Raw genomic sequence first — 18,319 nt, forward strand, 5'->3', positions numbered from 1 at the left:
TCTCTAAAACCTACACCATTCAGTATGAAAGGGATTGGAAATCCAGCAAGGCATAAGTGGTAAAATTCTGAAAAAAAAAAATGAATGAAATTCAAAAACAGATGAAATCACCAGCGTCACACTATTTTTTGATAATAAAGTTTTTTCTGAATTTTACCACTTATGCCTCGCTGATTTCCAATCCCTTTCATATTGAATGCTGAAGATTTTGCCTTGCTCCGAGCCATCTGCATGGGACTTCTCATCTGTATTTCTACAACGTGGTGAGCTGACCTTTCTTATTTATTTTCTCTAAAACCTAGGTGCGTCTTAGGGACCGGTGCATCTTATAGTCCGAAAAATACGGTACATTTGTCCGGTGTCCATATAAAATTATGGAGCCATTCACTACAATGAGGGAATTGGAGTCGCATTCAACTTTGTATGGCTTCTGTTCAGATTTTGTCCCATCATTTTAGGCATCCACCATGATTTGGATGCCTAAAAACACTGATACTGCCGCAAAAGAGGCCAGATGAAGTTCAAAGTGACTAACGAGGGTTTTATCTGAATCCAAATTTCTACAGAAACTCCAGGCGTAAATACTCAGCATGTGAAGCACAGGATGAATGTGAAACTTGCCTATTTCTGAAATATCATGCATATGATACTATTTATTTTCTTGCACATTTTTGGTGCAATTTCAAATCGGCATGTGAATTTGTTGTGTTTTTGCTGCATTTATCACCTTTTCTAATAGCTGTGGAGAAATATAAAAAAATGCAAGTGGTTTTTTTTTCTGCCAATACTTATCGTGTGCACATACCCTTATACCGAATGAATACACAAACAGCTGTTCAGGTATATTATTATTTATTTTACATCATTCACGGTGTGGTAGGTCTGGTATATGTGATGTACAGTTACAGCACCTAGATCAATAGACTTTCTTAAAGATGCGCTCCCATGAATATTTTTTTTAATTAAATGTGTGTATGGTGTGTAGTGTATGTTTGTGTTGATATGCTCACCAACCACTGCTTTCTCCAGGATCCAACTTTGCTCCTTTTCAGTGACTTTACTGCAGTCTAGACTATCCAGCTCACTCTAAACTCTATAAATGAGCTGCAAGTCTCTATTAAAATTTAAGCCTATGCAGCCTTGTTCTGATGCTCCATAGACTTGCAATGTAAAAGCCAATTCCGGGCCACTTAGAGCACCGCGTGACCCAGAGAGCCTGCACAGCAGTGACGTCACTGACAAGAGGAGCAGAACGGAGCTGGATTGCGCCGAGAACGGTGATGGGGAAGTATAGTAACACCTTAGTGACCAGCAATACATCTTTTTAGTGACCTGAGATATTAGAATGGCTTCCTCCAACACGTGAACATCCAGCAGCTGTTAGCTGTACACTATAGCCGACAACTTGCTGTGTCAGCCGCAATCAATGTTGGGACTGACTATGGTCGTTTAACCCCTTAGATGCTGCCGTCAATAGAGACTACTCAACAGTCACTAAATAGTTAACAATGTGGGGGGCCCCCTCTTTAACGCCTTAATGGCCACCAATATGTGTTTTTACTGACCTGAGAGATAAGCAAATAGCATCTTCATACAGGTGATAGTCCTGCAGCTGTCGGCTGTACACTATAGCTGACAACTTGCTGTATCAGCGACAATCAGTGTTTGGCAACGACCACAGACATTTAACCCCATAGATGCTGCTGTCAATATTGACCATGGTATCCAAATGGTTAACAGAGTGTGTGGGCTTTCTCTTTAGCCATATCAGCACCCTGAGATTGATTGTATGGTCCTGATGTTTGTCATGACAGTTCACTGTCAAATAACGTTCGTAGAGCCTGCCATACATGGTGATCTGTTCACTGTAGAACAGGGGTCTCCAACTCCAGTCCTCAAGGCCCACCAACATGTCATGTTTTCAGGATTTCCTTAGTCTTGCCCAGGTAATAATTGCATCACCTGTGCAATGCAAAGGAAATCCTGAAAACATGACCTGTTTGTGGGCCTTGAGGACTGGAGTTGGGGACCCCTGCTGTAGAACAGTGTAGAAATGTTTAGCAACATTTAGGTGGTAAAAATATTTTTTGTTCATTCATGTCACTTTGCATTAATTGCTGAAATGCACCTGAATTGTTCATAAACTACCTGACAGTGGTTTTGAGTATGTTGAGGGATGCTGATTTTTCCTATCGCCACGACAGCACCTTCACGAGAGAGGGGATCCACCCACCATCAGGACAGGAACCTACAGGTTGAAAAGGGGCAGTCCCCCTCGCCCTCCAGTTTGGGTTCCTGTCTGGACGGCGGGAGCCTGCAGGTGCTACTTACCCGGGTCCACCAAGTCTCTGCGCGGTTTCCGGAGAGAACGGCAGAATTGGGGGCACTGGAAGCAGCATCAGGGGTGTACTGCTCGCAGATCCCCCCCTCGCCGGGCCGGAGTGAGAGGCGTTCCCAGGGGTCGGGGAATGCCGCCCTGGGTCGCAGACGCGCGACTTCACGTGGCACCTCACCTCCTCAGAGACCGGTACTCCATCATCAGCTGTGGGTGAGTAGCCCAGTAGCTGATTATGCTCTTTTGCGCTATGCTTTGTTATAGGGTAAAAAGGTTGCAAAGTCAAAGCATAAACCGTGTGCTTTGTGCAAGGAAACATTGCCAGACAGTTATATAAAGAAACTGTGACAGGCTTGTATCAGCCGTACTTTAGAAGAAGAAGCCCTTCTACGTACATCGAATTTGAGGGAGGTCATTAGGGAAGAAATAAGATGTTCCCTTAAATCAAAACGGCATGAAAAAATCAGGATGGATATGATGTCTGATTCAAGCCCTTCCCTACAGGAAGGCAAATGTTCAGAGAGCTCCTCGCCATCCTCCTTGGATGAGGAAGGAAGGCCTTGTTTATTGAGTCGCCATGACAGCACAACGAGAGATGGGATCCGCCCTTCAGGGACAGGAAACCTACAGACATAAAAGGGCGGTACCTCTCTCCCACGTCAGTTGGTTTCCTGTCCCTGACAGCGGAACCTCTTCAGACAGGCCTATGAAGGAGGTCGAAGATATGAAGAGATTCCCACTCCTGGCGGGCCGATGCAGGTAGCGGGGGCCCCCTACCTCGGCCTGATCAGGGGGCAGGAAGCACCACACGGCAGGGGGACTGCTTGTGTAGGTGGCAGCAGGAGGAAGCAGCCTCAGACATATAGGCTGGCTTCTATAGTGTCCGCAAGTGTACCTGCTGAGGGAGGATCTGGGCTTGGTGCGGCATCTGCCGGGTCCTCGGGAGTCTATCTGTGCCTGCGGTGAGGATCTGTGTCGGTCCGGGGGGTCTGCTGCCGTCATGGTCCGCGTGTCTGCTTGCGGGCCGCTGCTGCATCCGGAAGGGGCGTGTCCGGATGACGCGGCGAGCGGCGCGGCCTGATGACGCAGCCGGGCATGCGCAGTAGCGCCTTTTTTTTTCCCGGCCGATGGCGGCGCCCAGCTGGGGGACGGGCCGGGCTTCTGGGGATGTCCGACGGTCTCCGTTGGGCAGCGGCGGCGCAGCACGGAGCGGAGGCGGTCCCTATCGGTTTCATACCGTAATCGGCACCTGAAGTTCCCTGCTGACCCCCATCCGGGGGCGGTACCCTGGGGGTCTTATTTAAAGCTGCACACGTGGGCTGCTGAGTGTTCCTGTTTCTTTCCATAATGGAGTCGCCAGAAGGAACTCAGAGCAGCCAGCAGCAGCAGCAACAGCAGCCACTTCAGCAGTCAGAGAAGCCTCGGAGGAGCTCCCATTATCGGTCTAGTGGCAGTAGCCGCGCTGGTGGAGCTAAAGAGGCTCAGATATCAAGACCAAAGTCCTCAAGCCGTAAGGAATTGCCGGCTACGAAGGACCCCCCCATCTACGGTACCACTCATTGCTGGCGGGGTAAGTGATCTTCGTGAAAGTTCACTTAGTGATTGATTGTTCCCCTTATATTCCCTCTCTCCTTACTAGGGGAGGAAATGTTTATCTAAGGCCAAACATAGGCAGTGTGCCGAATGCGCAGAGCCGCTTCCGGATGGCCATTTAAAAAGATTGTGCAAAACATGTATACAACAATTGCTAGAGGAAGAGGCTCCTGATCTGACCTCTACAATAAGAGAGATGGTTAGACAAGAAGTCAGAAGTTCTGTGAAATCCAGGTCTCGTGTAACGGAAGTTAAAATGTCATCCCCTGCATCTGATGTGGTGTCGGACTCGGGTGAGCTGAGCTCAGGGTCCCTCCCGTCTTCTTCCTCCTCTGAGGAACTGGAGTTTAGTCGGGCCTATTTGTCCCTTGATAGAGTTAACCATCTGGTTAAAGCAGTTAACAGTACAATGGGGATAGAGGATACCCAGTCAGAATGCTCCATTCAGGATGTTATGTTCAAGGGTATAGAGCGGAAATCCCGAAGGGCCTTTCCGGTGGTCGACAAGATTAAATCGCTAATTTCAAAAGAATGGAAGAAACCCGAAAGGAAGGGGTCACTTCTGCCTGCATTTAAAAGAAGATATCCCCTTGAGGAGGAGGCTTCATCCTCATGGGATAAAGTTCCGAAGCTTGATGCGGCAGTCGCCAAAGCGTGCAAGAAGACATCTCTCCCCTTTGACGACTTGGGGAACCTAAAGGACCCATTAGACAGGAAAGCTGATATCTTCCTTAAAGGAGCCTGGGAGACTTCGGCCGGATCCTTGAGACCAGCTATAGCGGCCACCTGTACAGCTCGGTCCTTGATGGTATGGTTAGGTCATCTCGAAGATCAGCTCAGGGATAAAGTCCCCAGAACTGAAATATTATTCTCTATGCCCATAATCCAGGATGCTGCAGCTTTCCTTTCGGACGCATCAGCAGACTCGGTCAGGTTGGCCGCCAGGTCCTCAGCGTTATCTAACGCAGCCCGGAGAGTTCTATGGATAAAATGCTGGCCAGGGGACTTACAGGCCAGAACAAAGTTGTGTAGCATTCCCTGTGAAGGAGCTCATTTATTTGGACCTGTCCTAGATGAGTTATTGGAAAAAGCAGGGGATAATAAAAAACGCTTCCCTTTCCTAGGAAGACCCTTTTACAGACGGGACTACAATAGAGGATGGTCTAACCGCAGAAAGCCATGTAGAGATTCTAACAGGGAATCTACCAGATACGACAGCAACAGAAGGAGGGGTAAAGGATTTATGTTTAATCCTTCACGAGATTTTAAGAAACCACAAAGACTGGGGGACCAGGTGGGGGGTAGGCTTTCGGCCTTCTACCCGACCTGGGTACGGATCACGAACAATCCATGGATTTTAGGCATTGTGGAAAGGGCCTAAGGTTCGATTTCCACCATATTCCTCGGGACAAGTTTAAGTTGACACCTGTTCGTTCCCCCTCTACAGAGCAGTTGGCGCTGGAGTCAGAGGTCCGGTAACTTCAACAGAAGAAAGTTCTGATCAGAGTCCCTACAGAAGAGGAAGGTAGGGGTTCTATTCCCCTCTATTCCTGATCAAAAAGCCTGATGGTTCATATCGCACCATTATTAATTTGAAAGGCCTGACCAATTTTTTGTTGATTCCGTCCTTCAAGATGGAATCGGTTAAAACAGCAATAAAATTACTCTTTAACCATTGTTTTATGGTTGTCTTAGACCTCAAAGATGCCTACTACCATGTTCCAATACATATAGATCATCAAAGATTTCTTAGGGTGGCGGTTTCACTGGCCGGCACGGTAGAGCATTTTCAATATCAGGCACTTCCCTTCGGAGTCGCAGTCGCACCCCGGGTGTTCACAAAAATTATGGTGGAAGTTATGGCACACCTACATGAACAAGACATATTAATTCCATACCTGGATGATTTACTAATTGTGGGTCATTCAGAATCACATTGCAAGGACCAGCTAGAGAAGGTGATGGGAGCATTGCACAGGTTAGGCTGGATAATCAACTTTAAAAAATTGCGTCTACAGCCCCTAAAATTACAAGAGTTTCTGGGATTCATTATAGACTCTAGTCGACAGGAGTGTCGCCTGCCGGACGCAAAAGTAGCTAAGGTTCAACGGCTGGTCACCAGGGCAATCAACAATCCCTTAGTGTCTGTTAGAAGTGCAATGTCTCTCTTGGGTTCCCTCACGTCTTGTATCCCGGCGGTTCTCTGGGCTCAGTTCCACACCAGGACACTACAATGGGACGTTTTACACAATTCCTGTCGTCTAGGGGCTCACCTCGACAGTAAATTTTCACTTTCTGCGGAAACTACGCACTCCCTTGTTTGGTGGTCTCACGCTTCAAATCTTCATAGGGGGGTCCCTTGGACAAATCATGTATCTAGAGTATTGACTACGAATGCTAGCCCTAAGGCATGGGGGGCTCAGGTTCAGGGGCTATGGTCTCAGTCTGAACAGGACTCATCCTCCAATCTGAAAGAGCTATTGGCTGTAAAACACGCCTTAAATAGGTTCCTTATACCCCTACAGGGTCGACACATCAGGCTGTTATCGGACAATCGGGTAACCGTGGCCTACATTAATCGTCAAGGAGGTACACGATCCAGTTCATTGATGAAGGTCGCAAATCATATTTTTCAGGTGGCCGAAGAACATCTTCTCTCTCTGACGGCTCTTCATATAAAAGGAAGTATCAATACCAAAGCCGACTATCTAAGCCGCAACAAGCTCAAACAGGGAGAGTGGTCGCTAAATCCAGCCATCTTCAATCAGATCATACAAATATGGGGTTGTCCAGAGATAGACCTTTTTGCCAGCCGTGGGAACAAAAAATTACACCAGTTCTGCTCCCTAAATCCAAGAGACAACCCATATGCAGTGGACGCTCTTCTGATATCATGGCACTTCAGTCTCGCATATGCCTTTCCCCCTCTAAACCTAATTCCAATAGTTCTGAGGAAGATTCGGGAGGACAGGGCCCGGGTAATCTTGATAGCCCCATTCTGGCCCAAGAGGTCATGGTTCCCTTGGCTGAGGAAGATGTCTGTCTGCCAACCATGGATTCTTCCAGAATTGCCAGATCTGCTCTCCCAAGGCCCAATCCTCCATCCACGAGTGGCCAACTTACATCTAGCGGCGTGGAATTTGAGAGGTCTTTACTAAGGGGGAAGGGATTCTCTCAGAATTTAATAAATACACTCCTTAAAAGTAGAAAACCCTCTACAACAAACATATATGTTAGTGTGGAGAAAATTTCTATCAAGTTCAGGGGCTCAAATTGACCAGAAACCATGTATAAACCAGATTCTTGAATTTTTACAAAAGGGTCTAGAGATGGGCTTGGCCACAAGTACTCTGAGTTCAAGTGTCGGCTCTGGGGGCGCTATACAATTTTAACTTAGCCAGCAATCACTGGATATCTAGATTTTTCAAGGCGGTCACTAGGTCCAGACCAATCATTAAACAAAAGTTAGTTCCATGGGACCTAAATCTTGTACTCTCAGCCTTAACGCAAGCCCCATTCGAGCCTATTGATACCATCCCTGTAAAAATCCTTTCAATCAAAACAGCCCTCTTGGTTGCACTCACATCTGCAAGAAGGGTTAGTGATCTGCAGGCACTTTCCAGACATCCACCATACATGCAGTTTAGGGAGGATAGAGTAATCATGAAACCCGATCCCCTTTATCTTCCAAAAGTTGCGTCAAAATTCCATAGGGTACAAGAGGTAGTCCTACCTTCATTTTGCTCCAACCCTACTAATGATAAGGAACGTAAATTTCATTCCTTAGATGTAAGAAGATGCCTCCTTAGATATATTTCAGTTTCAGATGCCTGGGAAAAAAGATAACTCTCTGTTTGTAGCCTATCAAGGAGTGAGGAAGGGTCTTAAGGCCCCTTCACATTAAGCGACGCTGCAGCGATACCGACAACGATCCGGATCGCTGCAGCGTCGCTGTTTGGTCGCTGGAGAGCTGTCACACAGACAGCTCTCCAGCGACCAACGATCCCGAGGTCCCCGGTAACCAGGGTAAACATCGGGTAACTAAGCGCAGGGCCGCCTGATCGTTGGTCGCTGTCATACATAACGATTTCCTTAACGATATCGTTGCTACGTCACAAAAAGCAATGATATCGTTAACGATATCGTTATGTGTGAAGGTACCTTTAGAGTATCTAAAAACACTCTAGCCAGATGGATCAGGGAGGCGATCTCTCTCGCTTATACAGCAGGTGGCAACGAAGTTCCAGATGGTATAAAGGCGCACTCCACGCGGGCCGTAGCATCTTCCTGGGCAGAGAGATCAGAAGTATCGATCGAAGACATATGTAAGGCGGCCACATGGTCTTCTCCATCTACTAATCTGTAGTGTCTAAGAAAGGATCTGGGTAGATCCTCAGACCTTACGTTTGGGAGAAGGGTACTGGAGGCTATTATCCCCCCCTAATCTTCCTTACTTCTCTGAAAGTCTCTCGTTGTGCTGTCATGGCAACTGAATAAATACGTACGCTACTCACCTGGTAGCAGTGTTTTTTCAGGAGCCCATGACAGCACCCTTATATTCCCTACCCTATTCTACTCTTGGATGATTCAACACCTTTTCGGTTTTTCCTTTAAATTTCCGTGTTCACTTACATAATAAAATGTATTTAATTGTATGCTGCATCTGTGTTACTAACCAAGGTGGTCCTCTCATGCTCTGGAACCAACTGACGTGGGAGAGAGGTACCGCCCTTTTATGTCTGTAGGTTTCCTGTCCCTGAAGGGCGGATCCCCTCTCTCGTTGTGCTGTCATGGGCTCCTGAAAAAACACTGCTACCAGGTGAGTAGCGTACGTATTTTTCTATGGAAAATATGGAAACCCTAGTCAAAGCAGTTCGGGCAACTATGGGTGTCGCAGAAAATAAAGAAGCAAAATCTACCCAGGAAATTATGTTTGCGGGGCTGTGCCAGAGGAATCGTAAAACTTTCCCGGTGGTGGACACGATTAAAGATCTGGTCAGACGGGAGTGGGATAAGAAGGACAAAGGGTTCTTACCATCCGCTGCAAAGAGAAGATACCCCTTTGATGACGACCTCTTATCTCAATGGATAAAGATCCCTAAAGTAGACGCAGCGGTGGCCTCCACCTCAAAATCAGCCTCGCTAGCACTGGAAGATGTGGGACTCCTTAAGGACCCGTCAGACAGAAAGGCGGACATGTTCCTGAAAAAAGTGTGGGAATCGTCTTCGGGAGCCTTTAAACCCGCGATTGCTGGTACTTGTACTGCCAGATCTGTTATGGTCTGGGTAAGTCAGCTAGAAGATCAACTTAAGGCGAAAGTTCCTTGAGAGAAGTTGTTGGATTCCCTGTCTCAGATCAGAGAGGGAGTAGCCTATTTAGCGGATGCTTCAATAGACTCTTTGAAATTAGCGGCAAGATCAGCTGGTCTTTCAAATGCGGCCCGTCGGGCACTTTGGCTTAAGACCTGGAAGGGGGATGCTCAGGCTAGAGCCAAGTTGTGCACAATTCCATGTATGGGTGAGTACCTAATTGGCTTGGTGCTGGATGATATCCTTGCAAGGGCAGAGGATAGGAAGAAGGGATTTCCTGAAGGGTTTAATCCCACTTTTAGGAACGCCTTCAGAAGCGCATACCTTTCAGAAGATTTCAATCAGACCAGCAAGGATATAGTCGCGATTGGGAACCAACGGAACAAAAGAAAAAAGGTGGATACTATAGAAACCCCTCATCTTCTTCAAGACGCAGACGCAACTATAGATAGATCAAGTCTACCAGTGAGGGGTAGATTGAAATTCTTACTCAATGAATGGACTAAAATAACTTCTAATAACTGGATATTGGGGGTAGTTGCGTCGGGGTTGAAGTTGGAATTTCTGAAGATTCCCCCAGATCATCTTGTATTAACTTCGCTTGATTCTCCGGCTCAACAACAGGCCCTAGAAATAGAGATTCAACAGTTACTTAAAAAGCGGGTTATTGAAGAGGTTCCAAAACACCAGGTGAAGACAGGATTTTATTCTCCGCTATTTTTGATTTCTAAACCCGACGGGTCCTTTAGGACTATCATAAATTTGCATAAATTAAATACATTTCTTCAATATCGCGCTTTTAAGATGGAATCAATTAAATCAACAACTAAACTTTTGTTTCCCAGGTGCTACATGTCGGTACTGGATCTAAAAGATGCATACTACCATCTGCCAGTTCACAAAGATCACCATCATTTCCTCAGGATGGCAGTGCGGGTTAACCATCAGGTTAGGCATTTTCAATTTCTGGCAATGCCTTTCGGCCTGTCCATGGCACCTAGGATATTTACTAAAATTATTTCAGAAGTAATGGCCCATGTCAGGGAGAAGGATACCCTTGTGATACCCTATTTAGATGATTTTTTGATAGTCGGAAATTCGATTTGTCAATGTAAGGCCCGTGTAAACGCCATAATATCGTCCCTACAGGAACTCGGTTGGATGATCAACATAGAAAAATCAAGACTAGAACCTGCCAGGTGTCAGATTTTTCTAGGGATTCTTCTAAGCTCAGAAGATCAGTCATCTTTTCTACCAGAGGACAAAAAGCAGAAGATTATTCGCAAATTCATGGCTGTAAGAAAGGATCCGAATTTAAAATTGAGAGACGCAATGTCCCTGCTAGGGTCACTGACAGCGTGTATACCAGCCGTGAGATGGGCTCAAGCTCATACTCGTATGCTACAGTTCAAGATCCTCCAGGCAGAAAAAGAACTTCAGGGTTCTCTAAACGGGAAACTCAGATTATCACCAGCCACTCTTCACGATCTAAAATGGTGGCTCAGCCTGCTTCATCTGTTAAGAGGAGTTCAGTGGAGTATCACACCAGACAGGATAGTTACGACCGATGCCAGTCCATTTGGTTGGGGAGCCCACATAGGGGAGGTTCTGACCCAAGGGGCGGTGTTCTGGTCTAGAATCCCAAAGCTCGTCAAATTAAAAAGAACTATCAGCAGTCAAACATGCTCTCCTTCACTTGCTACCATCCCTGAAGGGTTCGCATGTACGGGTACAGACCGACAATATGACGGTAGTAGCCTACCTCAATCATCAAGGAGGGACAAGATCCCTGATGTCCACTACAGCACAGATACTGTCCTTGGCCGAGAGTCACTTTCGTTCCCAGTCGGCAATTAACATAAAAGGAGAGCTCAATATAGAGGCAGACTATCTCTGTCTCCATTCCCTTCGGCAGGGGGAATGGTCTCTAGACAAACGGATATTCAAACAGATAGTCAGGCTCTGGGGATTACCAGTCATAGATCTGTTTGCCACGAAAGAGAACAGAAAGGTCAGGGAGTTTGCATCTCTCCAGATAACAGACCAACCGTGCATAGTAGATTCCCTTCGGGTCCGCTAGCATATGCATTTCCCCCAATGTGCTTGATTCCGCTAGTTCTCAGGAAGATCAGGGAAGAGAGAGCGAGAATAATTCTCATTGCCCCCGTCTGGCTCAGGAGGCCTTGGTTCTCTCTCCTCGGAGCAATATCAGTGACCGATCCTTGGGTGTTGCCAGTGGTTCCGGAGCTCCTTTCTCAAGGTCCATTTCATCATCCCAATTTGGAGACTCTTCATTTGACGGCGTGGAACTTGAGAGGGAGCTTCTGAGGGAAAGAGGTTTTTCCAAGGCTTTGATATCTACCTTGTTAAAAAGCCGGAAGGAGGTCACTACAAGGATTTATTCTAGGATTTGGAAGAAATTCCTTACATTCCATCAACAACCCCTAGCAGACAAAGTTCCAATTCCGGCCATTCTGGAATTCCTACAGAAGGGCTGGGAATTGGGTTTGGCAGTTAACACGCTGAGAGTCCACGTTTCAGCCTTAGGGTCCTTGTATAACAGTGATGTATCTGGGAATAGATGGGTTGCTAGATTTATTAAAGCATGTCAGCATTGTAACCTGGTCCATATTGCAAGATTGCCCCCTTGGGATCTAAATTTAGTGCTCGAGGCGTTAACTGAACCTCCTTTCGAATCATTGGATTCTATTCCAATTAAAATTTTGACCTTAAAGACAGCTCTACTTTTAGTGTTAACATCTGCTAGGAGGGTCAGTGATATCCAAGCGTTATCAGTTGATCCTACCTATCTAATAATCCTCCAGGACAAAATTGTCTTAAAACCAGATCCTGCATACTTGCCAAAGGTCGCATCTAGGTTTCATAGAAGCCAGGAGATATACCTACCATCCAGCTTCAGAACAGGAGGAAAAATGGCATACTCTAGATGTTAAAAGGGCAGTATTAGAGTATTTGAATAGGACACAAAGCTGGAGACAGAGTAGGGCTTTGTTTCTTTCCAGAATCGAAGGAAAGGTTCAAGTGTCACGAAGAGTTCTATCGCTAGATGGATTAGGGATGCGATATGTCTTGCTTATTCCGCCAAAGGGGAGACCCCACCAGAGGGCATCAAAGCACACTCCACTCAGGCTATGGCATCATCTTGGGCGGAGAAGGCAGATGTCCCAAAAATAAGATATGTTAGGCGGCAACTTGGTCATCACCTTCCACATTTATAAGCACTATCACCTTGATCTATCTGCTAATTCCAGCTTACACTTTGGTCGTTCAGTACTTAGTGCTTTGGTCCCTCCCAGTTAAATAGTCTTTGAAAGTCTCTCATGGAGGTGCTGTCATGGCGATAGGAAAACCGGTTTTTACTTACTGGTAATAGGATTTTACAGAGTCCACAACAGCACCCGTACATTACCCCCCCCCCCCCCCTTCCCCCGTATTTAATTACTTATTCTTGCACTCTATTGGAAGGTGTGCCTTTAGAGATCACGCTATAGAGGTGATGGTATTTAGTATTGTTTTAAGACATTATTATCATGTACTGATTCAATGGCGGTATCCCTTGATACTCTGGAACACAAACTGGAGGGCGAGGGGGACCGCCCCTTTTTAACCTGTAGGTTCCAGTTCTGATGGTGGGCGGATCCCCTCTCTCGTGAGGGTGGTGTCGTGCACTCTGTAAAATCCTATTACTGGTAAGTAAAAACCGGTTTAGATGGTATCACTTTTGGGGGTTTTCCAGTATATATAACCCCCCAAATCACTTCAAAACTAAATAGTGGGTGAGTGAGCCTGCACCATACTCAGCAGGTGATAGCTGTGTGTTATGGCTGTGGAATGCCGCTGTTCAATTCTGACACTGCTTGTGGCCATGTTTCAGAGGAGACTGTGATTTTTGCTATATGCTGCTATACTATACCATTGTTGTATAGAAACCTAGTGTTAAGATGATCACTGCTTCAAAAAAAAATCTATTTTACACTGCAGTGCTGTATTTGTCCATCTCAGGCTGTCCCTTAGAGAATCATAGAGACTGAGGAGTAAATGTCTGATCATTACTCCATTCTGATAGGCCTCTGCCAGCTCTGTTCTTTGGATTAGTGGGTGTCCCAAATTCACAGACCCACCAAAAAAGTTTGCTGCTTATCCTAGGGATCATTGTAAACTTCTAAAGATTGTTTGATTGTGTGTTAGTCTTAGTCCTGCACTTTTTTTTCAGAATATTGTATATACTTATATATGTATATGTATCTTTTTATTCATCTTGATTATATTTTTTTTCCTGACAGACCAGACCATTTAAGCTGTCATGTGAAGCATGTTCATTCTACGGAAAGACCCTTCAAATGCCAAGTAAGAGTATATGATATGTAATTTCACTTTCCTGTAACGGGGCCAGTTGAGAAAAGTAGGACTGTTGTGAAGGGCCAAACCAATAGGTTGAACTTAAGTATGCTCAAAATTGTATCACTTTCTTAAAAATCAGTAAATGGTTTTGTTTTGATTAGCTTCTACTGGTATACATGTTACAATAAGTTTTATTGTAACAGGGTAGGGACAGCACAGTACAGTACCAGATAGATGTGGCCCATGGGCCACAGGTTGCCCAGTACTGTCCTATGTTTTGCAGCAATAAATATATTTTGACTATTTTACAGACTTTTGGCCCGATTTATCATTTCTGTTTCTCCAGTTTTGTGGAGTAATTCTTTCCTTTTCAGTGGCTTTAGTATTTGCATCTTATTCTCTCTACAGTATGTTTTCAGACACTTTTTTTCCTCAAGAACTTTGCTTGCATTGTTCTAAACAGATTCATAAAATGAAACTTTAACCAAATGTGTTTGTTTTTTTGTTTTTTTTGGTTCGTCTAACTCCAGTGTTGCCTGGAGTAAAGTGTCAGGAGGAGCTTTCAATTTGGCAAATTTTTCAAATTTTGACAGATTTAGTGACTTTTGGAGTTAAAAGTTGCAAAAACTGGTAACAGAGAGAAAAAATAATTGTGACAAATTCATGAATTGCATACACTATTTTGAAGAATTTAGCGAATATGAAAAATAAGTGATTTTAAATAAATTGCAAATCGTCAATCAGACCCTTTAAACGTCTTTTTTTTTTTTTTTTTTTTTTAAGAAATCCGATCAAATTTATTTAAGAAAATTAAACAATAACATTTTTACTAAATGATCAGTAGAACAAAGAGATTTTCAGTATTACATGGTATCAATATATACATTCTTGTTATACATAAAAAAACAATAAAGTTGTCATGTTTTTCCAAGCATACGATTGTTCCATTCAAACAAATATAATCCTCCACCCCCCAATAACACTCCAGAAAAATCTATATTCATTTTATTTTTTTATATGATGTATATACTTTAGACAGAGGCATAGCTAGGCTCGGGGGGGGGGGGGGGGGGGGGGAAGCAAAACTTCTGAGTGGGCCCCTAACCAGGTAACCTTGATTACAGTTGGGTGACGCACCCTAATAGTGGAGGAGAACCTCAGCAGATGACCGCGCTATTACTTAAAAAAAAAAATCTATAAAAAGACCAACCTGGACATTACCGCCAAATGGTCAGTGGTAGATACCAGTCCTACAGAACATATAAGTGATCACAGCACAGTTACAGATAATGTATTACCGCTGACGTTCTTTCTGATGGAGTCGTTCACGTTTTACGTCTTTTCCATCTGGCCCAGACCGACATGACAACTTCTTCCAGCCACGACTCGGCTGCAGAGATTACAACAGACATATTTCACATCTCATATTTTCAGCACTGTCCCCAATGGGGACTATTCCCAACCTTAAACTGCTCATCCCCCAATACTGAGCTGCTGCTGCTGCCGTATGTGTCCCTATTACTGCACCTGCTGTGTGGTTCTCTGTACCCTCTAAATTCTAAAGCAACCCTCTAGAATATAGTAATGCCGGGTGCAAGTCCCCTAAAAAGTAATAATGCCCTGCGTGCTCCTTTGCCAGTCTCAGTAACCTGAGTTCCCCTATAACAATAAGGCTGCTTTCACACATCAGGTTTTTTCTTTCAGGCACAATCCGGATCCGTTTTTTTCTTACGCCGGATCCGTTTTTTTCCCCATAGAGTTGTATTAGCGCCGGATTGTGCCCGAAGGACATACGTTTCATCCGTTTTGTGCCGGATCCGTCCCTTCAGGTTTTTTTGCGGGACACAAAAAACGTTACCTGCAACGTTTTTTGTGTCCGGCGAAAAAGCCTGAAGGGACGTTTCCGGCACAAAACGCATGGAACGGGTGTATGAATGAACGTTTCCGGCTACCGAATCCGTTTTTTACACACTGCGCTTGCCCAGGAGCTTTGTTTTTCATTCTGGCATGGGGAAAAAGAATCTCTCTCTCTCTCCCTCTCCCTCTCCCTCTCTGCATGTGAGGTCAGACGGCCAGAGCTCACTGCGTCTGCCCCAGCCAGTACTAAACAGCGCAGGCGCCTGATTTAATTGGAAAACACAGTGGAGGGGGCGGCGTCCTGCGCCGAAGAAGATTTGAGTGACGGCAGCAGGGGGGTTAAGACCTGCCTCCCTGTCTAAAGAAAGGTATTTTGGCGAAATTATAAAACGCTTTATTTTGGCAATAATTGCACCAAGAACTAAAAGAGCCACCTTGTTAGAATGCACGACTGGAGGGGGTGACAGAGTCCCTTTAACCCCTTTCTGACCTCGGACGGGATAGTACGTCCGAGGTCAGATCCCCTGCTTTGATGCAGGGCTCCGCGGTGAGCCCACATCAAAGCCGGGACATGTCAGCTGTTTTGAACAGCTGACATGTGCCCGTAATAGGCGCGGACAGAATCGCGATCTGCCCGCGCCTATTAACTAGTTAAATGCCGCTGTCAAACGCAGACAGCGGCATTTAACTACCGCTTCCAGCCGGGCGGCCGGAAATGACATCATCGCCGACCCCCGTCACATGATCGGGGGTCGGCGATGCGTCTCCATTGCAACCATAGAGGTCCTTGAGACCTCTATGGTTACTGATCACCGGTGGCTGTGAGCGCCACCCTGTGGTCGGCGCTCACAGCACACCTGCAATTCTGCTACATAGCAGCGATCGGCAGATCGCTGCTATGTAGCAGAGCCGATCGCGTTGTGCCTGCTTCTAGCCTCCCATGGAGGCTATTGAAGCATGGCAAAGGTAAAAAAAAAAAAAAAGTTACAAAAAATGTGAAAAAAATAAAAAGAATATAAAAGTTTACATCACCTCCCTTTCGCCCCAATCAAAATAAATCAATTAAAAAAAAAAATCAAATCTACACATATTTGGTATCGCCGCGCTCAGAATCGCCCGATCTATCAATTAAAAAAAAGCATTAACCTGATCGCTAAACAGCGTAGCGAGAAAAAAATTCGAAACGCCAGAATTACGTTTTTTAGGTCGCCGTGACATTGCATTAAAATGCAATAACGGGCGATCAAAAGAACGTATCTGCACCAAAATGCTATCATTAAAAACATCATCTCGGCACGCAAAAAATAAGCCCTCATCCGACCCCAGATCACGAAAAATGGAGACGCTATGAGTATCGGAAAATGGCACAATTTTTTAAAAAAAATTTTTTTAGCAAAGTTTGGAATTTTTTTTCACCACTTAGGTAAAAAATAACCTAGTCATGTTATGTGTCTATGAACTCGTACTGACCTGGAGAATCATAATGTCAGGTCAGTTTTAGCATTTAGTGAACCTAGCAAAAAAGCCAAACAAAAAACAAGTGCGGGATTGCACTTTTTTTTGCAATTTCACCGCACTTGGAATTTGTATCCCGTTTTCTAGTACACAACATGCTAAAACCAATGATGTCGTTCAAAAGTACAACTCGTCCCGCAAAAAATAAGCCCTCACATGGCCAAATTGACAGAAAAATAAAAAAGTTAAGGCTCTGGGAAGGAGGGGAGTGAAAAACGAACACGGAAAAACGAAAAATCCCAAGGTCATGAAGGGGTTAAGCAGGCCACAGGTTTCAAGTAATATGTGAACGTAAAAGCATCTTTCTGCTGCTGAAAAGCATTAAATAGTGCAATGCCTTGGACGAGGTATGAAAACATTAGATATTCCACGAAAACTTAAGAGTGGTCATTATACTGTCAAGAGATTTGTGACTGAAACAGCACAGACAGAGTTCATGCAGATAAAGGCATAATGAGGAAGGTTTCTGCCAGACAAATTCATGGGATTACGAGAGCAGCTGTCAAAATACCATTTCAAAGCAGCAAACCGTTATTTGAAGCTGCTGGTGCCTCTGGAGTCCCTCGAACCTCAAGGTGTAGGATCCTTCAAAGGCTTGCTGTGGTGCATAAACCTAATATTCAGCCACCCTTAAACAGTGTTCAGAAGCAGAAATGTTTAAAGTGTTCCCAGACATACATGAACACTAATTTCCAAATAGTCTTGTTTACTGATGAGTGTCAAGCAACCCTGGATGGTCCAGATGGATGGAGTAGTGGATGGTTGGTTTATTGCCACCATGTCCCAACACGGCTGCGACGTCAGCAAGGAGGTGGAGGAGTCACATTTTGGGCCAGAATAATGGGGATACAGCTGGTAGGACGCTTTAAGGTTCCTGAAGATGTGAAAATGACCTCGGCAAAGTATTTAGCGTTTCTGACTGACAACTTTGTTCCATGGTCTAAAAAGCAGAAACGTGCCTTCAGGAGCAAAATCATCTTCATGCATGACAATGCCCCATCTCATGCTGAATACCTCTGAGTCATTGGCTGCTATGGGCATAAAAGGAGATAAATTCATGGCGTGGCCACCATCTTTCCCTGACCTCAACCGTACAGAAAACCTTTGGAGTATCATCAAGCAAAAGATCTATGAGGGTGGGAGGCAGTTCACATCAAAACAGCGGCTCTGGGAAGCTATTCTGACTTCATGCAAAGAAGTACAAGCAGAAACTCTCCAAAAACTCACAAGTTCAATGGATGCAAGAATTGTGAAGGTGATATCAAAGAAGGGGTCCTATGTTAACATGTAACTTGGCCTGTTAGGAGGTTTTGGAGTTAAATAGCTGTTTTGTTCAGTGAATGTGAC

At 45.1% G+C, this 18,319-nt stretch overlaps 1 protein-coding gene across 3 annotated transcripts in view; it reads left to right on the top strand.

Annotated features, from left to right (window-relative positions):
* VEZF1 (vascular endothelial zinc finger 1) overlaps positions 1-18,319 on the top strand; it is a 133,673-nt gene that overhangs the window by 74,866 nt on the left and 40,488 nt on the right. For all 3 annotated transcript variants that reach the window (XM_069756427.1, XM_069756429.1, XM_069756428.1), the window contains exon 3: positions 13,543-13,606. In XM_069756427.1, the coding sequence (XP_069612528.1) occupies positions 13,543-13,606 (64 nt within the window). The remainder of the gene's footprint in view (positions 1-13,542; positions 13,607-18,319) is intronic.

This window comes from Ranitomeya imitator, chromosome 3, assembly GCF_032444005.1.
Source record: "Ranitomeya imitator isolate aRanImi1 chromosome 3, aRanImi1.pri, whole genome shotgun sequence".
NCBI lineage: Eukaryota > Metazoa > Chordata > Amphibia > Anura > Dendrobatidae > Ranitomeya > Ranitomeya imitator.